General features: G+C 33.3%; 1 protein-coding gene across 1 annotated transcript in view; it reads right to left on the reverse strand.

The window, feature by feature from the left end:
- The window catches only part of LOC106664605, a 45779-nt gene that overhangs the window by 14940 nt on the left and 5309 nt on the right, over positions 1-25530 (reverse strand). The window contains exons 2-20 of the mRNA XM_014390488.2: positions 17707-17797; positions 8338-8427; positions 8134-8281; positions 7626-7918; positions 7391-7561; positions 6659-6843; positions 6271-6397; positions 5956-6087; positions 5680-5868; positions 5286-5488; positions 3912-4050; positions 3669-3786; positions 3448-3562; positions 1800-2028; positions 1433-1737; positions 1167-1360; positions 944-1084; positions 766-871; positions 137-223 (exon numbers count right to left, since the gene is read on the reverse strand). Coding sequence (XP_014245974.2) covers positions 137-223; positions 766-871; positions 944-1084; positions 1167-1360; positions 1433-1737; positions 1800-2028; positions 3448-3562; positions 3669-3786; positions 3912-4050; positions 5286-5488; positions 5680-5868; positions 5956-6087; positions 6271-6397; positions 6659-6843; positions 7391-7561; positions 7626-7918; positions 8134-8281; positions 8338-8422 — 2967 coding nt within the window. The 5' untranslated portion in view covers positions 8423-8427; positions 17707-17797. The remainder of the gene's footprint in view (positions 1-136; positions 224-765; positions 872-943; positions 1085-1166; positions 1361-1432; positions 1738-1799; positions 2029-3447; positions 3563-3668; positions 3787-3911; positions 4051-5285; positions 5489-5679; positions 5869-5955; positions 6088-6270; positions 6398-6658; positions 6844-7390; positions 7562-7625; positions 7919-8133; positions 8282-8337; positions 8428-17706; positions 17798-25530) is intronic.

Raw genomic sequence — 25530 nt, forward strand, 5'->3', positions numbered from 1 at the left:
ATACTTTCATTTCATCAAATTTACATTATAATTGGTTCTAACACAATCGAGTAATTTTGACTTAAGAAATCGCTTACTTTTAAATATATTATATACATAAAATCTTTGTACTTTCCATAATTTTCTTCATAGATTATAACAAATACGGAAATTCTTCATCATTGCTTGATTCTTGACTTGTCGGTGGAGTGTCAAGGTGAGGTAACCCAAGGTCCAAATATTCCTACAATTAACAATATGGTTAAAATGCACTAATTTCGTGGTCCGCTTGACCAATTAATATTACAATTAATTAAGGTTTTTAGTTGAGATAAAAAAAGTCAATGGCACGAGCGGGATTCGAACCCACGATCTTCGGCTTGATACGCCGCTGCTCTACCACTTGAGCTATCGTGACTTCGATCCATTTGGACACTAATTTCCCACCCACCACAACCCCACCTTTTGAATTTTCCCTCCTTTTTGCCATTTTTCAAATGTCGTGTAATCTGATTGGATTCTCGACGACAAATGAAATGGCCACGGACATTTGAAAAATGGCAAAAAGGAGAGAAAATTCAGAAGGTGAGATTAAGATGGAAAGTTAGTGTCCGAGTGGATCGAAGTCACGATAGCTCAAGTGGTAAAGCAGCGGCGTATCAAGCCGAAGATCGTGGGTTCGAATCCCGCTCGTGCCATTGACTTTTTATCTCAACTAAAAACCTTAATTAATTGTAATATGGTTAGAAGTGAAATTTTCACTTAAACAAATCCTGTCTTTTTTACCTCATTCGCTGTAACCATTAAAATTCTATCCAGGATCTTTACCAAGTCGCTAAATGTTGGACGCTCATTAGCTTGGTAACTCCAGCAGTCTCTCATGACCATATAACTGTAAAACGTACATTGATTGTTTCTAGGATGTAAAATTTATATTGATTTTTAGTCTTTTTTTTATTATTACATTTCAAGGGAACAGCATGGAGGTTTTTCCATTCTATGACCACTTCTGAGCAATTGGAAGAGTTTTTCCATGTTTGGCACTGATGGATAGGGTGTTCCTCCTAATGTCATTATTTCCCACAGCAGAACTCCATAACTCCAACTATAATTTTAAAAATTATAGTAATGAATGGAGAGTGTAAATAATATATATTTGATAAGGAAATTAAAAAATTAATAATTACACATCAGATTGAGTAGTGTATATCCTGTGAAAAAGAGCTTCAGGAGCCATCCATTTCACTGGTAATCTTCCTTCTGTGGTTTTCCTGTAATAGTCGTGACTGTGAATGTCCCGAGCCAAACCAAAGTCGGCAATTTTCAAGACATAATTTTCACTGACTAGAACATTTCTAGCTGCCAAGTCTCGGTGAATGCACTGTAAGATAAATAGCACACGCATAAAAATCATGAAAAAATAAAAATTCAATTTTTTAATATTTATTATTACCCGTTTTGAAGCCAAATAGTCCATTCCCCTGGCAGCTTGATATGCAAAGGAAACCAGATCTTTTTGTGTAAGGGTATTCCTATCTTTGATTGCTTCACCGATAGCAGGTTCGTAGCCTGATGAAGGCCTGTGCTGCCTCAGGAAATCTCGGAGATTGCCATAAGGAGCATATTCAACAATAACATAGAGAGGCCCGTCCTGGGTACAGCAACCTAATATATTAATGATATTTCTGTGCTTGCCTATCATTTTCATCATCTCCATTTCTGAGACGAGATCCATCATTTCAGTATCAGTGTGACCCTCTGGAGAAATAATTAACACAATTGACATTAAGAGTACTTTTGTCGTAAACCGATAGTATTACCTTTGAGCATTTTAACAGCGACAATGGTGGAAATTTCTGGCTGGATTATACCCAAGGCTTCGGCTTTCACTACTTTTCCAAAAGCTCCTTCACCGAGAGTTTTCCCCATCAAAAGATCGGTTCGAGGGAATTCCCAATCCGTGTCCAATGGTAACTCATATTCTGAGACTAGAGATTCAAGTTTAGTATTTCTCGTCTTCTGTTTTTCAATTTTTACGATTGGCACTACCTGCAAGAATAAAATTTTTGTTAGACTGTTCAAAGTTTTGCAATATTTTATTTATTTTTTTATGCAGTAGACTCTTGTTATTCACAATTTCATTATCTGTGCTTGCACTCATCATTGGTTGGCCACCTAGTTGGTTTTATCTTTTGAGGGCCCCAATGATGTTTTCTCATTTGTTTCAATGTTGTGAATAAGTGCATAAAAATCTGATGTGTGTGTACATAAGTTCATACATAACATTGACAATAGGTCCATGCAAATGTAAGCCGGCCCCTGTCTTAGCGATAAGTTAAATGGTAAAATAAGAACAAAATAGGTAAACGAGAAAAAGGGACAAAGGTTGTACTTTGAAGGGGCCACCGCCCAGATGGGAACGTCGTGACACATCTGGCAAATGTAGCTTGGAAAGGGTTACCCAGGTAGACAGTTAGGTAAGAACGGGGGACATCGTAAATTGGGAATACGTCAACTCCCACAACTTTTGAGTTTCCTTTCCACCCCTACTCCGGGAGAGACCCGGTATAAAAGGGATGACTGGAAAATCAAAAGTCAGTCAAGATACAAGACTCACCCCAGTGAGTCAAGATCTGAGACACCCCCCAGCCAGTCGAAATCAGAGACTCATCCCAGGCAGTCAAGACCAAGGACCGGGAGAGAAGCAGCCACACTCCGTCTGGGATTCAACAAGAGGACTCAGCCAGCCAGAGCCAGCGAGGAGCAGCCGTTGCAACCAATCGAGCCAAGTCAGAGGTCAAGAGAAGAGATGTTGTGGACACTGATCGTGGCGAGCATCGTTTGGGGTAAGTCCCTTTGTTGATAGACTCATCCCAGATTTAGAGTTCTGGCTGACTTGTAGATTAATTAATTAGCAATTAGGGTACTGTTAAGAGAAGGACTTGTATACAATAAATGTTACTGAATACTGTCTCTGGTTTATTGAATTCTGGAACCTTACCTTCCCCTACACAAAAATAAGTAGCGACGCGCTTACGCCGACTAATCTCTTGTCACTTATAGAAAAGCAAGTGAATATCGAGAGATAATTCGGCCGCCGCGCCGTCGTCCACTACACAATATAGAAAGTTTCTGATTGGTATACAAAAGAAGAAAATGCTTCAAAGCCTGAAATTCGAGGTGTTTCCTATTATACAAGGTTCTCGTTATCCACAGTGATGCTTGGTACATATTCTTTGTTAATAACGAGATATACTGTATATAAATGTTTAATTCATGAAAATTTAAGATTTCAAATATCCATAATCAAAAATTAATATACTCAATTGGTGTATTACGCATATTGATAAAACAGTTGTAATTTAAATTTAAATGTAAATGAGAATGTAAAAAAAAATTAAATAAATAAATAAGTAAATAATTCTTAACAGTTATTATTTTGTGAATAGGAATTTTTTGATTGCTTACAAGAGGATCTTGCTCGTTAACGAGGCATTGTTTTTCTATTATAACTTTTTTTGTCCACTGAGTGATTGCTGCAGCTCTCTCAGCCTCCAAAGCCAAAATCTTTTCCAGTTTTTCTCTGAAATATTTTTTATAAATTATAACATTATTTCTAAATTGTCACAGAATGGCTAGATCTATAAAAAAATTTCACAGTTGAAAAAGTAATAGATAAGATAGTTTACCTTTTAAATTTTCTGACGGCATTCAAAAGAAAGGTGACTAACGCAATCAGAAATAAACAAAAGACGATAAGGGCGCCGAACAGACGGAGGGCACTGCCATCAGATGTACTTGGAAATTCTAAAAATGTATTTAAAATAAATAATCGTTCATTGAAAATGTAAGAAATAATTCAGACACACACTATTAAACTGTGAACAATTGATACAACACAAACATCCAAACATTCATATTTTAATTATTACCGTCTACAACTTCCAAGTAGGCACTTGCATACGTATATCCCAAACTGTTTCCTGCAATGCACGTATACCAGCCTTCATGTTCGTGAGTGACATTTGATATTATTAATTTCTCAGGATCACTATTATTTTGATCTCCTGCCTAGAAAAACATATCATTCCAAAATGGCACTACACATCACAACATCCAAATCAATTTTGTTTAGATAGTTAAATAAATTATTATTGATCTATATCAATCTACATCAACAGATTATTGATCTTGAAATATATTTTTCCACATAGTTTAATACTATTTCAATAACATAAACCAGTAGTTCCTTAATTTTTATAAATGTATTATAGATTATATTTTATCATATGCAGAAAATTGAATAAAAATGTAAATTAAGAATATATTGAACTTTCAAATAATGAGCTAACTTATTTTCAAAATTATTCTAAAAACATGCACCATGAAATCTTCCACCGTTATTCATTTAGAACACATTTCCCCATATATTTTAAAACCGATCACCAAAAACAAGATAATTTGACATTGGATAGTGATGTATAATAAATAAAGATGATCCCTTGTTCTCAGCACCTTTTTTGACTAGCAACATCCAATACATGCAGTATAAATAAAAACCCTTTAATCACACAAAGTTAGATTGCATTGAATTGCATATATAATGTTAATTTTTTAAGGTAAAATGAACAATTAAAATGAATTTTCTTTGTGTTCAAAATTAAAAAATATATACTCTTATATGGGAATTATCAAAGAATAATATGAAATTATACAATTTGGTGTTAATGAATAACATTAAACAGATCAGTGTGATTTTAGCAAATGTTCATCTTAACTGGAATCCATTTATGAAATTTTTATTTAATATTGTGTGAACTATATATTAACAAAATAATTTTGCACAATATATTTTTATTGTATTAATAATAAATCAATAAATTGAAAATTAAACAAAAGGAATCCCTCAACTAGTGTTTTAAATGTGCAATTTTAAAGAGTAAAAGATCGTGTACTTATGAAAAAAATGGTGTTCAGATAATTAACTATTAAATTAAAGCAATTTTACATCATGCAACCAACCTTCACCTCGCTTGTTATATTTGTCGAATTTGAAAGAGTGACATGATGACCCTTATGAAAGCTTATGTGTGTGTGAAGAGATGACAAAATTTGACAAACAAATTCTGCTCTACCACCAGCCTCCACCGTTAGATTCTGAGGAGCTTGCGTCAGAATCGGCCTGTGTGATACAGTTTCTACAAAAATAATAAGACGTTTAAAGCAAATGTAAAGAAATGTTATTTACACCTGCCTTTGAACCAGTCTGAACGATTCGGTTGCAAAAACTGGTGTAAATATTGTACCTGAATTACAGTTCCGTTAAGGAGGGGATCCGGGACATTGTTTATCTCACTAGATCCAGCATAAGAGAAAAAAACTTTAACCCATTGCATATACGGTACCAAGTCCGTTAATGTCGGACATTCAAGTTTGGCAGTTGTATTTACAAGAACGGTTGAATTTCGTGGGTATCCCTCTTTGATGAAAGGTTTATGTGGAAGTCTTTCTATATTAAAAATGTATATCACTTCTTTTGTTTAACATAAAAAGACATTATTTACACCACTAGTTAAAAATTTATTATTGCCACAAAACAAATTACTTCGTCATTATTATACAATAAAAAAAAATGGCTTAAAAAAATTACCAAAGTAACTGTCAAATCCAATTGTAAATATTTCAAATGTAATGACTTACCTTCTACAAATACCTTGAAGTCATGTTCTATACAGCCAAGTATGTTGCATACAATGCAGGTATAATTCCCTGAGTCGCTTTTAATTAAGTCTTCCATCTTCATCGTCCACCCGCTGTATTTCACAGAGCCCAAATTTCGCTGTGGCGTTTTACCATTTTTGTACCAAGTTATATTGGGTGAAGGATTACCTGAAAGAGAAGAAAAAAAGAATTCCGAATTGAAATATTTTCTCTTTGAAAATCTCATAATTAACAGGTTAAGAGCAAAATGTTTACCATCTGCAGCACACTTTAGCCTGAACATGTTGCCTGCTGGTTTTGCAACAACTTTAGGCATTTTTTCTACCTTGGTAAATACAGGAGAATACATAAAATGGGTGTCGTTCATCAATCCAGTTGGATGAAGTTCTAAGCAAAAATCATAAATGAATTAATTAGACATGACATTATGACAATAAAGTAAGATAAAAAATTATGTTCTATCATGTAGGTTTAAAAATGTAATTATTACAATTTAAGAGGTAATGATTTAAAAAAATATCTGCTGTAATGATTAAATTTATTAAAAACATTACCATTTTAATTATTTACCTTCATTTACTTGTAGCCAGGCACTACTAGAAGCTTTTCCATCGATGAGACATGAGTACCAACCAGTGTCTTCAAGATTAACTGACATAATTGACAATATCTGTTTATTTTTTGGTTGATTTTTTAACTAAAATCAGATCGATAATCAAAAATAAAATATTTTTAATTACATGATTACTACCACTGTATGTCTTTATTCTTTAATATATACAGAAAGTTTACAATTTGGAAAAATGTATAGTAACAAGAAAAAACCTCAAGGTTTAAGACCATCTGAGGGCAATAAAATGATTCATTCTTTTCATATATATTAAAGGTTGAACATTATAAACATTATAAAATTTAAAAAAAAAAGTTGAACATTTCATAAAATGCCTACATTACTTACTGAATATTTATTTATTATCCCAGTATCATTAAATTGGGATGGATCAATATAGTTGTTATGCTTTAGCCAAACGATGTTTTCAGATTCGCTCGAATGCGGTTTGCATTCAAAACTTACTGCACTGCCGACTAGTACTGTCATATTTGCTGGCGTTTCGACAAAAATAGGCAATTCAACTTCTGATTCTGAAAGTAAAAATGAATGATTTTATGTACATATAATATTTCAAAGGCATCTCACTTGAAATATACATTATACATACACTTGAAAATGTATCAATTTATTGATGTACTCTAACCACAAAACAAAAATATACAGTGTCTTTCAATAATACACATACTTATGGTATACGTACCATATTATGCTAAGATAATATTTGTAATGGGAGATGATATTATGTACAGCAATACTTTCTACTAAATATATTTGGAACACATTATTAATATATTATAAACGAGGTTTAATAGGAGTAATAAAAAATTAATTCTTGGATTTTCTCAAAAACCTGGCTAAATCTTTGAAAAATTTTAGGTTCAGCTTTTGTAATTAATAAATTAAACACCAGAGTGAATTGGTTGAGAGCAAATAGAGCGACAACATAATAGACAAAATACTTTTTAAATTGTAGAACACCAATTTTATGACACATTTTGTATTTTGCCAATTTTAACAATCCTACCAAAAGACATGTAAAAATGAATTGAACATCACTAAAGTGAGTTTGGTTATTACCATAAACTTTTAACTTAGACTTGTGTTGAATAGTCCCTTGGCTGTTGCTCACGATGCAAGTATATGTACCACTGTCTTTTACAGAAAGCTGCGTAAAATTTAAAGATGATCTGACTTTGTTTTTCAACTCGTGGTCATCTTTATACCATTTGGTCACCGGTTTTGGAATGCCTATGCAATAAATAAATTTAATTGTTTTTAATAAGTCTATAAGAATGTTGAAGGAGTTGCTTACCGAAAGCTTTGCATATCAATGTACAGTTGTCACCTGCTGTTTTAGCAATGATGCTATGCATTTTTTCATAACTTGTAAAATAAGGCTTGACTTCTTCATCGTCCCAATTGTCATCTATGTCATCGATCGTTTCAACCCAGAGCTCATCGTCGACATCTTTTTTGTGGTCTAAGGCTTGGAAGCTAGGCCTCAAGTCTGACAGAACATTCAGGGATACATTATACAGTTTGTTGTTTTCAACTGAACACATATAATGGCCCTGGTCACTCAATTTTATTTTGGATATTTTCAACCTGTAACAAGTTTATTTTCAGAGGATAATGTAGAGTAATGACTTGTTAACTACTTAAACTAGATTTAATCTCCAATTATCCCATAATCTTGACTTAAGGATTCTTTTCTTCTCATTACTGGCAATAATCATTTACATAAATTATTAGTCATTTAAATTAAGCAGCTCTTTAAACCAGTAAATATTTAATAAAATATGTACGGGATGTATAATTACCAATGTTTTGACAGTGTCATTCTTGGGGTTTTTTTGTTAATCTTGTTGTCATCTTTGTACCATGTCACGGAGTTTTCAAGGCCTGGTATTACATTACAAGTCATGTTGACGTTTTCATTAGTTTTGACTGTCACTTCAGTCAATATACCTACAAATAGTATCAAATTAAACAACCATCAGCTAAAATTTAACAGTTAGACATACCATCAACCAGAATTTGTTGAGTTTCTCTCTGCAATTCGAGAGAGAACGAGGAAGCCCAAAACAGAAACAGAAAGAGGAAAAACATTGCACCTATAGAAATAAAAACTTTATTAGAATTTATTTATTATATCTTTTACTTAAAACGGAGTCAGAATTGGTGTATTTTTGCGTTAAAAACAGACTTCAATGTATGAACAATTCGAAAATTAATCAGTTCGGTTTGCCATTCATCATAGTGGTCACCATTTTCTTGTCAATACGCTACCCTTCCCCTTGATGGTATGGGCAGTTTCGCTGTTTTATAAATACGATAATCATTTTGATATTTAAAGAAAGATAAAATGTTTAATTTGTAACGTAAACTTAATGAGAAAATGAGAGAAAACGACGACAAGAATTGGGAAGACACGCCAATCACCGAAAATGGGTCTAAAAGGTTAAAGCAGCTATGGAGATCAGACTAATCGACGAAAAAATTGGCAATTTTTACTTTAAAGTTTGAATTAACATGTTTTTTTCACAAATCACCTTTGTCAGTAGTGAACTGTCGACTATCGGCGAAAAGCTGAGTAGAGATAAATGCTGTGCCAGTGCTAGGAATTGATTGATGCCGTATTAGCCGGTATTCTGTACGCACCGCACGTGACATTGCATTACATATGCGTAGGAAACATTTGCCTCACTACATGAATACAAAAATCACTAACTCTCTAGTATTTGATCCGTTGCATTTAAAACGAAGGCCTGCTTCTAAATACAAATAGGGTCTGATTTATAAAACGTCAAATTTAGATTTGTTTGCTGCTAGCATGAAAACTACTTTCATCAATTTTCAAAGCAATAATGCCGGCATGTAAAGGCTGCCCGGATGTGCTCAACATGATTAAAGGGTGCAATACCTTGGATCTATATAGAGAGCGTGTAGGAATGCCACCCGATACGAGAATCGTGCTTGAGCACCGAAGCTAGTATCTAGTTCCCCTGTTTCAATTTTTGGAAAAAACAAGATTATCTCATTGCATATAATACTAACAGTTTTGTGCCCCTAGATTTTAGTTGATTGTGTAGTGAGAGGGCCGATGACTGAATATTGAGTACCCTATGAGCCCTCAATTAAGTTAGTAATGCAGGGTATATCAACTTCTATAGTCCACCCATTTAATTCGGAAATGATTAACTTTAGCAAAACAAAATGGTCTTATACAAACCCCAAGTTAATTTTGACAAGAAATCGCGTGATGGTGACAGATTTAACATAACTTTCTCATCTAGCTGGGGAATTACACTCACTTTGTTATTTTAAACTAGAATACCATATTTATATTGTATAATATGATTCTAGAGCTTATTTTATGCCACTTTTACTGAAAAGAAAATTTTGATAGGATCGACCATTTCTGAGGTATGCCCGACGGAAGACGCGAAGAGGGGTATCCTTTTTTGTAACAAGATGGCCCTCCCCATTTATTTATTAAACGATTAGCATTAGCAAAAAATCCGTCGGCATGTTAAATCCGTTGCGACCACGTGATTCCTAACCAAAATTAACGTTGGGTTGTATAAGACCATTTTTTGCTAAAGTTAATAGTTTCCGAATTAAATGGGTGGACTGTTGAAGTTGATACACCCTGTATAATACATTGAATAGGCTGATGGAGGAATATCGAAGCCCCACTGGCAAGGGGACGACCAGGCTGGTGGGACAAAGATTTAGACCAATTTTTCTATTGCGATTCTACACACAAAATATCGGACAAACATTCGCCACTTCTTGTGAACAGGCCCTGGTTTTGCCCCGAAAAAATTTAAAATTGTAATTTTCCTTTTTTTTAAATATTTTTATTTCGCCAACTATGTGAATGATCATTTTACATACACGTAGATTAAAGTAAAAACATAGTAAAAGCTACCAAAGTTTATCAATAACCAAAAAATTTCTAAAAACCAAATATTTTTCAAGTAAACTAGTGCATTTTTTTCTCGCGAAACTAACATGAAATTTCCTTTTGGAGAGACCTCTAGAGACCCTTAAATAATGTTTGAATTTAAATTTATCGATTTTTTTTACTCTTAAATTTGTCCAATTTTTAAGAAGGCATTATCGGAATGCTTGACTGAAACGGCCATAATACAAAAAAGACTAAAAACGTCAAACATACCATTTGAAAGAAGAGGAACTAGCTTTTTAACAATGTATGTATCATAAAAATATATAAAAGATTTCTATAAGAATGTACGCAAAATAGGAAAATTATTTGTAAGAAATTAACTTTGTTTTTTAAGTAGAAATAATAGTCTGATTTTGATGATTATTACAGTTATAAAATGCATCTGACAATTTCTTTAAAACGAATTTTCAACCATGAAAATCGGTCTTCTAGGTGTGGAGAAAAATGATGTTCGAGCTTGCAGAAGGACGTTGAAATTTCAGTCAAAAAATTAATTTCCACAGATGTCTACGAAAGTTGTTATCTAAGGGATTATAATGCTAGAATCAGGACTATGAGGTCAAATCCAATTTTGGACCATATTCTGACCCACTTTGCTTTTAGGGGTTTCTAGAGGTGCTAAAACGAAATTTCATATTAGTATTATTCAAAAAAAATTTATGACCTACGTTACTTGAAATTTGGTTTTTTGAAATTTTTGGTTTATTGATAAACTTTGATAGCTTTTACTGTTTTTATTGTAATGTACCTAAAAAATGCTGTAAAATGTTATATTCACGTAGTAGATTTGGGCAAGTAGAATGGCGAAATAAAAATATTAAAAAGCGGAAAATTTCAACTTTCAAAAAATTATTTTTCGCGAAACCAGGGCCACAATAATTAATAACGTCAATTATGACTAATAAATATATGGTTTATTTGCAATATTAATGTATGTAATATTTCAATATGTCAGTACGATTATAGATTTTGAAAGAAACTTACAAGGTGACGACCGGGTTGGTGTGACACAGATTTGGACCAAACATTTTTTGGTTATCCTACCCTCCAAAATATTGAACATATATCCGACTTGTGAATAGGCCCTGGTTTCGACAAAACAAATTTATGAAAGTTGACATTTTCCATCTTTTAATATTTTTATTCCGCCGTTCTACATGCTCAAATCTATTACGTGACGTGAATAGTGAAGATATAACTTTACAGCATTTTTTATGTAGTTTCAATAAAAAAGTATAGTAAAAGTTATCAAAATTTATCAAAATCAAAAAATTTCTAAAAACCGAATATTTTTCAAATAAATTAGGGCATACTTTTTTTGCGTGAAACTATATGAAATTTCGTTTTAGCACCTCTAAATAATTTTTGTTTGAGTTTAAATTTATCTATTTTTTTGAACCCTAAAATTTGTCCGATTTTAAGAAGTAGTTATCGCAATATCTGGTTTAAACGGCTATACGTCAAAAAGGGCTAAGAGGATTTTAACGTCAAACATACCATCTGAAAGTAGAGGAACGTAGCTTTTTAGCGACATATTTACTATAAAAATATATAAATGATTTCTATAAAAAATACACAAAATAGGAAAACAATTTGAATGTTTGATACAGTTATAAAATGCACTTGACAATTTCTTTAACACGAATTTTCAACCATGAAAATCGGTCTTCTAGGTTTTGAGAAAAATGATGTTAGAGCTTGCACTAGGAATGTCAATCACGCAAGGTGGTCAAAATTAGCAGTCAAAAAATTAATTTCTTCTGATTCCATGAAATTCGGTATCTAAGTGTGTAAATAAAAGAGCATTTACAAAAGTCCTTGTTTAATTAAATGTTGATTTATTAAATTATTCTCCATTTCCAACCATTCCATGTAACCTTTATCCAATCTGCGATACTTAGCTCAACGCGATGATCGCTTAAAATTAAAACTAACCAGACCGCAACATAACCCATAGACGTCCTACTGTGTTTAAATCTAAGTTAAAAAATGAAAACTAGGCGAAAAAAATATAAATATTTACATCTCTTAAAATAAACTGAGATTTCATTTAATAATTTGAGCATAAATAACTTTTTTTAAATTATATCCATATTTAGTCATAAGAATAAACCACGTCGATCAATAAGATTCAAAAATACAATCAAAACAAAGGAAGGTAAGCCACTATAAAGCCCGAATTACACAGATAAATAAGTTTTCTTGACCAAAAAAGAAAATATAACAGAATATTTAATGATCATTAGATGAAAATAATCTAAAAATCTACTTGAAATAATGAAAAGTCACGATAGAACGCAAATGTAGGTTGAGAAGCTGATTTTTTTTTTTTTTTTTTAAGATTTTCCCTATTGTTTTCTTCTCAATTTTGACCAACATTTCGTCGAACGTTAATGATTTTTTAATTGGGGGATTCATTATCGTCACTTTCCGAGTTCTAATTATTGCCCATAGTTTTGATAAATAAATGCTGAGGAGGAAGACTGGACTCGAGTAGGCTCAATTGAATAATCACTGGTACATCCCTCTTGCATTCAATTTATCGTCTTGGAGTCCGCTTCCCCGAATCCGGCACGACACCCAACATCTTTAGAAAGCTTCAAACGAAATGAAGACGTGGTGAACCCTAAACCCATGTTCATCGGTTAAAACAAGATGTAAACAACATCCGAGGAGATTGTCTGACTACCTGCCCTAAGAACAGATTGAGATACAGCTTACTAGACTTTTTTCCTTTTAATATTGAAAGTAGCTCATTTTCATGTGGTTTCTTAAAGTGAGCGTGCCTTTAGTCATTACTGTGAAAATGCTTTTAGTTGACAAGAATGCGAATGGCTCTTCATGAAAAGTTCACTCTTATTGTCTATACAGTTGATAATTTTTTTAAGTTGTTTAAACATTTGTGGTGATTAGTGACCGTTAGTCGATAATTATTCAGAAATCGTGAGATGCGGTCTGGTGTGATGTAGGTTTCAGAAAAACATTTTCTTTATTGTGCCAACGTTTCGAACTTTATTGAGAACATCTTCAGGGTTCAAAGTGTTTGTTTTCTGCGTAAGTGTGCCATTCTTGCGTGTCGTGTTGAGACTGCGTGTTGTTTAAACAAATAAAACGAGAACTGATGTGTCATTTAAGTAGGAAACAACAACATAATTTATTTACAAATTATAAATAGATACCGTTTTGTGAGAGGTTAAACAGTCCCGCCTATAAACACTCTAGCCATAAGATTTACAATAATATATGACTTAAATTTTAAACTTGGAGAGATAAAAGATAAAATGAGTCAATAGAGTCATTATTATTAAAACTCGGGGTATAATGACAACTGATTTACATAATTTACATGAGGGTTATTCTACCAGGACTTTAAAAACTTTCGGTCAGCGGGTAAAATATGTATATAGAAATGCTTGGGTTTATACACTGAAAATGCATACGATCATGTTCTTCAAGCTAATAAACCACCCAGCCTATCCTCCTACAGAGCCATAAGCCTTTTTTTTTGCGATGTCTAAAATCTTCGAAAGATGTAAAGCGATTATTTGATATCCGTTCATTTTACTATCCTACGAGGTTTCAGAGTCGTCACCAAGATCTAGAGAGCAAAGATGCTCGGGTGGGTTCCAAGATGTACACACGCTTTTGATAGGGTCTTGCACCCGAGTACGCTTTATAAACTTAAACGCTTCCTACCCCCTCGTTATCCTGAACTTACTACTTATCCTGAAATCCTACCTAACAGACCACTGCTTCAGAATGACGTGCGGCAGCGAGCACTCGGAAATCAGATCGTTACGCCGGCGCCCCACAAGGGAGCATTCTTGGTCCCATTCTATCATCTATACTGCTGACCAACCTGCACACCCCAGATCCATCATACCACCTACACGGACGATGAAAACTTACTATGATCACATTAGTAATATGTGCAAAAATGTATAGGCTACAAATAAAAATAAAAAAATAAAAGAATTTTCATTAAGTAAAGGGAAGAACTGTACATATTATCCTAGATCATCGTCGCTGGATGAACTAGTCGAAAAAATCGCGCCCTGAGGAAATATGAATAGCTGAAATATCGTGCAAGGAAGATGGCTATTTTTAGTCAACCCGAACTGAAAAAGCCCCATTAAAAGGTTCCATTTCGACAGAGGCAAATGTTTACGCAAGTAAAAAGCTGTTAACATCTAAAGTTTGGAAGAAAAAAGAATCCTTAATGCTTTGCACACCGCTTTAAAATTATTTAAAAGTATTTGTTTAATATCAGAATTTTCGTATAAACAACAACATAAACATACAAAGTAGAGAATGATCATGCAGTTGAGGTTTTCCAAAAACTATTAAATGCCATTTTTATGTACAAAATCAACTTTCAATTCAAAAATTTCTTCACCATTTAATTCCATTCCAGCATTGGATGCTCCCAAAACCTAAGAAACCTAATCACCTTCCTAGTTCGTATCGGCTCATTATTAACAAAATACTAAAAAGCTCCTATTGATCCGTTTGTCCAAGGATATTACTTTAAACACAATTCCCCATCACTAATTCGGCTTTCGGAATAGCCACTCGACTGTCCAACAAGGACATGGCATAATCAACGTTGTTCACACATCCCTTGAACTGAAACAACATTGTCCGGGTGTGTTCTCAAATATACACCAGGCCTTTGACAGAGTATGGCATTCTGGAAGCTCAAGAAGACCCTACCAGTAACCTATTACCTCATCATAAGATTTTATCTTAACGATCGCTTCTTCCAAGTATCCCACAGAACTTCATTGTCGCCAATCCATCCTATTTCAGCAGGTATTCTAGGCGTGCTCGCTCCTTTCCTTTACTCAATTTATACCTCCGACCAATCTACTCAACCACACATTATCACCCTCACTTTTGCCGATGATACCGCAAACCTTTCTCCTGTTAAAGATCCCATCACAGCTTCCCTTAATCTCTAAAATCACTTACGTATTAGAAAGCTGTCAGAGGAGCTCCCACCAGTATACCTCAACAACGTTCCCATCCCTGTTGCGAATATAAGATACCAAGGGGTCTACCTGGACAAACGACTGGCATGGAACCCCATACACGATTAAAGCGCACAGACTGTAAAATACGATTTTCACGACTACTCAACAGACGATATAAACTCTCACTGACAAACAAAAGAAAACTTTACTTTGCACTTCTGGCCACCATTTGGACATACGGAATTGAACTTTACGGGACTGTAAAGCGTTCCAACCTCATTCGCATCCAATCCTTCAATTTAAAATTCTCAAAACAACAGTCAATGTGCCTTTCAATGTTTATAATGACACCAGCCATACCGACTTAAATATTTCTCTTGTACTCAACTAGCCCAAAACAGCTACAAAAGTTCCATTACAAAATATCTTATCATATGAACCCTTTCGTCAAAACCTGTCATCGACCACTTTACCAAATAATCCAAAAAGATTGAAGCGTCCTCGCGACAACCTAACTTGTTGACATCAGACTCTAAGATTGAGACAATCTCGCTCATCATATTGATGTACTACTTACGGCTACCGTCACAGCTTGCACGCTATCGTTAATATTTTTTACATGTAAAATTGTTTTACTTGTTGCGTCGAAGTATGTAGTTGTTAAAAAAATATATGTAAAAAAGTTAAAAAACAATTCAAAAAATTATACGTATTGATTTTAAATTACCAATACCAATATTATAAATTTATGATAGTACAGTTTTTCAAAATTCTACTGTTTTATGTAGTGTGTGCAACTTGTAAGAGTAGGAAAACCTATTACATATTTTTTCTAAAATATCCAATTTATAAAACAACGAGAATGTTCAAAGATTCAGCATCTCCAGAAAATCAGTTGATCGGTTTATTAACATGCTACAGCTGTAAACAAATTAGTGATGTATGTAATTTTTCAAAGAAGCATTGAATTTGTCCTTCACCATCAATGAGTAAATCAAATAGCTGATAAGTTAAGGATTGAAGATCGAACAGAGGTTGGGTGTAGGGGTAAAAAGGCAGAATTGTAACCTAGCAAATCTCTTTTGACTAATCCCAACAATTTTCCAAGCTGATTATTCAGGGATCGTGAGTTGCGGTCTGTGTTATGTAGGTTTCAGAAAAACACTTTCTTTATCGTACCAACGTTTCGATCTTTATTGAGATCATCTTCAGGGCACGATAAAGAAAATGTTTTTCTGAAACCTACATCACACCAGACCGTATCTCACGATCTCTCAATAATCATCGATTAACGGTCACTAATTACCACACAATTTTCCAAGCTTAGATCCATGCAATGGCTGTGTACAGGAGCTCTAACCAATTGAGCCATTGTGACTTTGATCCACTCGCGCACCAATTCCTCATCTCAACCTAAAATATTTGTAATTTTCCCTCTTCTTTTCATATTTTCAAATATCGAGGGTTCAGAATTCGATTCTTGCCCTAGTGGATCGAAGTCGCGGTGGTTCAAGAGAGCAGCGGCTATTGAGCCAAAGCTCGTGGGTTCGAATCCCCACCTGACACTGGTTTTTCATCTCAACCAAGACCTTAGATAAAAAATATAAATAATTAAAAAATCATAATTTTGTTAATAACTATTATAAGATAAATACATATTAAACTTCGTAAAAAGTTTGCCTTCATCTGTCTTTTCGGGGTCGGTCGGGATATAAGCAGGGTGAGATGAAACACCAACCCACATACGAAACTGTTTCTTAAACTAATCACTTTTCTTACACTGGCCAAAATAGTTAGGATATACAGACCAAAAAGGTCGGAAACGACCAAACTACATCTTCTTCACATCCCGCATTCTCAATTTATCTGTCATTCTATTTATCTATCTATTCATCGGTCCTAATTATCTATTTATATATCTCTTTCTTTTCCTGTATATTATCCTGATTTCTTTTTTGTGCCAGAGGCATTTGTAATTCGCTCAAGAGATTTCACAGATTCTTAAGCCGATTGGAGGAAGTTTGATTTATAACCTAATGATTTAATGACTATTAAATGGGATGGTGGCCGGCTTATATCAAACCGTTTAACTATAGTTCAGTTTTTGCTTAATAATTCACAAATAGTTAATTTACTGCGATAATCGTCAATTTAAATTGGCTCGGGGACAAATTAAAACAACAGCGTTAGGCAGGGTAAACTGATTTTTACAAAATAATCTATAGCACACAACCGGTGATTAGAGGAGATAAAAGGGGGACGCACCCCGCCAAAGAACAAAATTGTACACTACTTGATAATATCCTTTCATTCGATAATTTTACACGGGGATGGATGAAAACTTATATGCAATAGAATTCATATTCGCATATACATACATAATTTTACTTATTGTTTTAAGAGTGGTCAGTTGTTATATATTCAACAGAATACAGTGAAATTCTTACATAAATTTATTTTACGTCGTAAAAATGTGGTCAGATCCCTGTTACACGTCCATGCTGATCGTGACGCGTTCCATTGTAATGTCGCCTTCACCTAAAATCAATAAAAACAACACAGTTAGAAAATCTTTAATATAGCCAATCATTTCATAGAAATATAATGCTGTTACAGGGCGGATGTCATATATTTACGATTGTATTATAAAATTGAACTTTGTTATAGGGCTGCTTAATAATTTCCACGTTCGGGATATAGCAAAATATGAACAGTTGAGATATTCTTTTTTTTTTTTTTACGAGGGTTTGCAACAGCAAAGGTCATATCAACCCTCAGAGTGCCGGTGTTTTTGAAAAAAGCCCATTTCTAAGTACGTCGGGTTCGAATGCAGGGCCGCTGGATTCGAACCCTGCACCTTTATCTAACAGTGATGAGCGCCGGTCAACGCCTAACCGTTGCGGCCACCGACGCCCCCTGAGATATTCTTAACATCAATTAACATTCATAGTCTTAAAAATTCTATATTTAATTTTGTATGGCTATTGTCTGTTGTTTGCAGGGTAAAACAGTAAAACCGACATAAAATTTTAATGAGTCAATTGTGTATTTTCGGACTTAGGCATGGAGAGATTGTAAACTATTTGTAAACGGGTTAAATAATTTTATAGACAAGTAAATTAATTCAATTTTGTAAAATTTCGAAAGAAAAAAGTTTGGTTTTTCGATACTGCCAATTTTAATATCTCTTCTGTAATTCACTATTTTTTTCTAAAAGTGACACACGCTTTTCGAATATACTTTTTATTATACTGTTTTATCGATATTTATTTATATAAAGACAAACTGCAAAATTAGATATTTATTTAATTTTCATAGTGTATTGATAAAAAAAGGCATTTAATTTTTCCTTGGTTATAAATACTTTAAAAAAAGCACCGTTGGTACTTGAAATTATGCTTGGAAACTGTAGCTTTTTGTAATAAAAATGAAGAGGAGAATGTTGTTAATTTATGCGAGGAATGACTTCGTCGTCTGAAATTAACGACTGTATATGTTAAAACATTAATGTGTTTATGTTTTCATTATATCGGACAAATAAGATTGACTTCTTATTTTATTCCAGACAAAGAAGATTATTAACACGTTAAAGTTGATAATTAATTAATACTCTAGCAATTTACCTGCTAGACAAGGGTTTGCGAAAAAAAAGTAGATATCACTCAAATGAGAGATAAGATAAACAACATCAAACCAGATTCCTGTTTTTTTTTTCTATCCATCAGGCGATTTTTCCATATTTTCTTGAAGTTAACATTTTAAATACATTTTGCATAAGAACGTCATCTTATATATATTAAATAGTTATAAAAACGATATATATTGATTTGAATGAATCATAAATGGCATAACACCATACAGCGCTAATTCAACAAGCAAGTTTTGGCATTTTCTTTTAAAATCCTGCTTGTTTTTAAATTAATTAGTTCGCATATTTTGTCATAAATTTTGGCCACTGAGTAAAGACTAAGTACTCGTAAAGTGTATAGTTCTTGGTTAAAACGAATTTGTCTTTGTGCGTGGTTTTATAGTCTTAAAATGGGATAAGAATTTTAATCTTCTCTCGGTGGCCACCGACAATTTATCGTTTGTAGTTTACAGTCCAGGAACTGTAAGTACATTGAGTTGTACAAAGTTAAAGGAACAGCTGACTGTACCGATACCAGCCTAAGAATCACTCTCAAAGCTCTCTGTTGAAGTAGGAAATCTTTACGAAGTAGGCCCACATCACTGCCCCATAATCCAATATCACTAGCACGTGCCATAAAAAGAGCATAGGCTGTTAGCAGTTGAGACTTGTGTACAATTGGTTTCAATCTCTTGAGACCAAAACAAGCAGCAGACAATTTCCGCACCAGTATGTGGCAATCGAAACGAAGGCTTTGGTGAAGTTTAATACCCAAAAACTTCGTTCTGTTCACAGCCATTTCCCATCCGAAGTATTAAGGGAAAAGAGGAATTCAAAGCTATGGATTCGTGTCTGTTGATCAAATGAATATTACAACTTAGAATGATTTAAGTTTGTTATAGTAACTGACTCTAACAAATATTACAGCAGTTCCACATAAAGCAGTATAGAAAAATGAGCTCGAATCACGAAGTTAGAGATTTCAGAGTAATTAGTTATCAGGCACTATGTAGGCAGATCGTTCGCATAGAGCAGGAAAAGTAGCGAGCCAAATATCTCCCTTGAGGCACTCATATTAAGATTCTTTATCGGACCCAACCGCGCGTATCCATTGCCATTTTAATATACACTGTAGATTGTGTCCCCTGGAGATATACACTAACTATTTGATAAATACATGACCTCTTACAACATACACCTCCAACTTGAGTATTGCTCATTGAAATGAATTTATGTTATTCGTCCAAAGATTATGTAACATAAGATTAAGTAGTATTAGTGTTATTGCAGTTCTATCTTGTTTTGAACATTTTTTTTAACATTTGCCAAAAATTGTGAAATTTTACAACCACCCACAGATAAAAAAGTTAAATGTATTTCCTCCTCAAAAACGTTTATTTAGTTAAATTAAAAAATAAACAACAGCGTTTTTTATATTTTCCTTTTGAGGAAATATTTCTAAAATTGTCGAGTACCCACCCTTTACATAATGGATGACTTTGATAGAGAGAATTCCTTAAAATTCTGTTTTAGTTTGGCGGGCAATGCCCTTTTGTCGGGAAACGTCTTCCAAAAAAAAAAAGAAATCACACTTTCTTCCCATTTCTCGTCAAATCGTATTTCTTAATTCAGGCAACAGATAAATATACCTCATAACGCTCTTGTAATGCTTAGAGTTTATTTATATATTTGGCCTTTATCCCATTTTCCACATCTCTACGAATAGATGACGTCTGTTTCATTTTTAAAAGAAAAAGTTTACAAAGGTTTTCAGACGAGAGGTAATACATTGCAACGGAAAATAAGTTAATAATCGGAAAAAATATAGAAAAAATTGTTTATTGTTGAGCTGTACAAATTCAATTCAATTTAAAATCAAAATTAAAGTAACAATATCCGAAGAAGAAAAATAGATTATTATGAAATTTTGTTACAACCTCTTGGTTAAACGATGAAAAAAGTCTAGTTATAATTAGAATATGCAAGCTTACAATTTCCCTATCGATTCCAGGCTGCATTTGGAAATATTTAAGAATGGATTTTCCATTTAGGCTAGCTTTATAAGTCTTGCGTATAATAATTATCAGAGGATAACAATGCATTTTAATTTTTAATACAAAACAAGGGATAAAACAAATATCGAAGTTGATCCATGGATATGATTTCAATCAGTATTTCTGTGAAAGTTTGTTGAAAGGTGGGAATTGCATGGCTATGTATAGCCCAGGTAAAAAAGCAGCCTACACGCGGATGGCTATGGACGTACATTTGTGATATGAGAGCTATTCCCACGCGTACAAAACTTTGATACCACTAAGGTAGATTTCAGCCTCTTGTCCTTGTCATACGATATTTCCCGACAGGTGTATTTAGCATTTCGGCCCCTTTTGGTACAATGTCTATTGAAAAGACCCTATAAAGAAAATACCGCCAAGGGTATTGATCAAGCAGTATAGTTGGATGGAGCTTAAGTAGCAAAGAGTTCTTCCTACTGGATTCTTTAGAATAAAGGGGTTTACTCGTTTGTTTTTAATTATGGTTTAACTGTTAATTATACGAAGAACTTGCATACGAATAGATCTCTATTAAACGAACTGATTAAATTAACCTAAGGGGAAACCAGTTGTTAATTGTTACGTCTATATTTGTCAAGGGGCATGTGGTCCCGGAAGTTCTGGTGTCTAGTACTTGACTCGTCATCTTGTTTCATGCGACCTGACTCACTTTTTATCCGCGCAGATGGGAAAGGGCAGTTTATAATTTTACACCCACCGTTAGGGAGTCTTAAGTCTGCTAGAAATTATTACTGGAATAATTGTTCAGATAAAAAAAAAGTTATCAACAGTACGGTCGTTTTACATTTTTCTGGTCTGGCTATCTTTACTGTTTCGCTATCTTCAGTGGTGAGCCTGTTTGTGATGTCGACGTGTTGTTTTTAGACGTTAGAAAAAGGTCAAAAAAATGAGAATACTTGAAAATCTTGCAATGTACAAACACGACATTAAACAAACAAACATAATTATGAAGTATCTCAACTAAGAAAAATAACAAAGCCAACATTGTGAGAAGCCGAAACATATCTGACAGACCAAAACAGCGAGGATTGGCGAACCAAAATTACCGGAAACGACCAAATTAAAGACACTTTTCCGCAAACTCAACAATAAATCTCACAATTTAAATGTAATGTTCTTCTTTCAATTAATTAATCTTTATATAAGTTATTGGTTGAAATATGCGGCGTATTTAGCCGAAGGTCGCGGGTTCGAATCCCACTCGTGACTCTGGCTTTTTTTATTTCAACCAATACCTTACATAAAGATTAATGCTCTTTGTTGGCATCGACTTTGGTCATTTCTCTATAAGTGTAATTCTACTTTCAACTGTACTTTCCAGTTTTCTGACTAGCTCTTATCCTAAATCGCTTGTTTAAATCAAATTTTAATTAATTTCTATGGCAAATTAATTAAGTTATTGAATTTACATTTGGAATGTGTAAAAACAAAACACATTATGCATTAAAATAATAAAATATTGCTAACAATACACACCAATCGATGACCAATCTATAAAAAATAACTGTGTTCCAACTGACGTGTACTTTTAGCAGGATCTGTCGTTAAATTTTTAAATTATCAACTGTATTAAGAAACATGACACTCTTTACCCTCTTTCACAGTTCTTTTATTTAAAACCAAGTCACCATAATAAAATAATAAACCATAATTATTAGCCTGTATATTATTTATGGTTTTACTTCATTCCGTCTAGTTCTTATCAAGGAAATGTTTTCTCACAGGAAGTCCTTATTTTCTTCTCGGATTATCGGATTAGGTTATATATTGTTCATGACAACTCATAAATCAGTTATTTTTTTCTACTCTGTTTACACCTCTGAAAAGAGAATCGTATTATGAGTACTTTGGTCATATCTTTGAACTTGACCATCTGTACTGACTCCTGATTTCAGCAATCCACGCCGTTTAGTGAAAAACCGTCAGAACAATTTTCAATTGTTTTAAAATTAATTTGAAGGTTGAAACGATCGATAACGTCTGCGAAAGCCTCGATCCTCGCCTACTATTATTATACCCAGGAGGGAAAGGACCTTTTGTACCTGTCCTCCAACCCCTATCTCGATAAACCTTATCTCACGTCTACTTTCCTGTGTCGCCCTTTTACGTACGAGATGTGTATAAATTTCTCGTGAAATATGGAAACATAAAAATGAAAGGGCAATAAACCACCCGTTTGAAAAGCACAGTTTGGGAAATTATGAATCTCGTGTGACTTACAACAAACGATCAAAATCTTTTACAAAAACGTAAATCTTAACTCTATTGTAACTAAGGGTTTTTATTTAAATATTTAATAATAATTTATATTACAATTTGTATTTGATTATTAGTTCCATTGGTAGACTTAATTACTAAACTTGATTTAAGTTTTACAAAGACAGTATAATATTTGAAAATCTAAAAAACAACAATTACACCAATTCTATACACCAAACAATACAATTAATAAGTAAATTATGATTAATAAGTATCAATTTGGTCATATTTAAATTTATTTGAAGATAGACTCAGTCTTAACATTGCCAAAGAAACTCACAGTCCTTGACAATTTTGGAATCGGTCTTCAAAGAAATTTTAAACCATCTATTAAGAACATAATTATGTCAATTTGTAGACATCTTTAAAATTGTTTTGCCTTTGATTACCTTAAAACAGTTCGAAAGCTTGGCGGATAACAATTGAATTTGCTTTTTCATCTGTATCAAGATCCAGATTATACGTGAATAAAAAAGTGGACTCATCTAATTCTTTAAACAGAAACTTAATTATTTATTTTTTAATTTGTGAAGAGGAGTTTTCTTTGATGTGTAAAAATCGGCTGGCAATTTAATCAACTACAGGATACATTCGTTTATAAGCATTTCGACCGTTATCCACAATTTTTTGCTGAAATATTAAAGCAAATCTTGAAAATTGTCTCAATGGTCATCTTCAGGGTATAACAATTTTAAAATCACACTTTGGTAACGTTGAGGGATGAATCGGTTTTCAAAGAAATTTTAAATCGTCTGTGAAAAACATAATTATGTCGGATTTGTAAACATATTTAAGATTGTTTTGTACTGACGATGACCAAAAAATAGGCCGAAAAGCTTGACCGTAACAAACGGATTTATTCTTTAAATAAGACCGAACTTCCAGAGTATTCGTGCATATACTCGACCGTAGTTATATGCTTCACTCAAATTTTGATTAAACATTAAAAAATATCGACAAAAGTGCAAAATGTTTAAAGATTTTTATCTAGTTCTTTTTTATAACTTAAGTTTTATTCCTTCACAGATGTCCAAGATTATCCGAGACTTCTTTTCTAAATAAAAGGATACTCAATTACCAACCATTGTGGTTGAAGACCATTTAAAAAAAAATAAAAGGATATGCATTTTATTGCAGATTTTGCAATTGATTTTTCTTTTGAGAGAATAGAAAAAGACATTTTACAATACGTTTTGAGGCTGTAATGCTATCTTCATCCCGTATGAATAGACTAGGATTGAAGAATGGGCACCCATGGATATTTTTGTGCCAATTCTGCGAAAGATTCCAATTCGAGCAGTTTCCTTTCATGTAATCGAATAAAATAAAGTTTGAATAGCATTTTAATTTATCGAAACTGGAAGACGTTTTTTGACCCTTTGTCAATTTGGCCGTAACTTTTAATTAACAAAACCTATTTTATAATTTCTTTGAGCATTTTCTCCAGAAGAATGAGCAAAATTTTTGATTATTGTCTTCTATTATAAAAACAAAAGTACCTTGTATAATCTGTACTGAACTAAACTATCGACAAAATATGTTTGTTGTTTTTCAAGTTTTCGTGATTAAGATAAAAAATAATACCCTGATGAAACTGTATGGCAGTTTTAATGTGTTTTCATGTTTTTTTGTTTTTGTCTTTTTATTTCTACTGTTGAAGAACATCTCCAATTTTTATTTAGAAATCGTGAGATGCGGTCTGGTGTGATGTAGGTTTCAGAAAAACATTTTCTTTGTCGTGCCAACGTTTCGATCTTTATTGAGATCATCTTCAGGGCTTCTGTGTAATTGTGCCATTCTTGCGTGTCGTGGTTTGAGAGTGTTTCTCAACAAGAGAAGACAAACACTTTGAGCCCTGAAGATGATCTCAATAAAGATCGAAACGTTGGCACGTTAAAGAAAATGTTTTTTCTGAAACCTACATCACACCAGACCGCATCTCACGATTTCTAAATAAATATCGATTAACGGTCACTAATCACCACACACAAACATCTCCAATGTTGTTTTGTTTAATTCTATGCCAATTCTATAGCAAACCAAATGTCATGTGTAAACTACTAGGGTATATTTAAATTAAATGTACGATAACTCGTTAATTAACTAGTAAGAAATGAATTTATTATTTCATTAAGACCATACTTCTGAGTGTACATCATGACCATAGTTATGTGCACCACTCACATTTTGCTTAAATAATAAAAATATCGAAAAAGTGCAAAATGTTTAATGATATTTATCAGGTTCTTTGTATGCTTTATTCCATCACAGGATGTCCAGGATTATCCGAGACAAATTTATGTTTTTTA

Source organism: Cimex lectularius, unplaced genomic scaffold, assembly GCF_000648675.2.
Source record: "Cimex lectularius strain Harlan isolate CLEC.00 unplaced genomic scaffold, Clec_2.1 scaffold112, whole genome shotgun sequence".
Lineage (NCBI taxonomy): Eukaryota > Metazoa > Arthropoda > Insecta > Hemiptera > Cimicidae > Cimex > Cimex lectularius.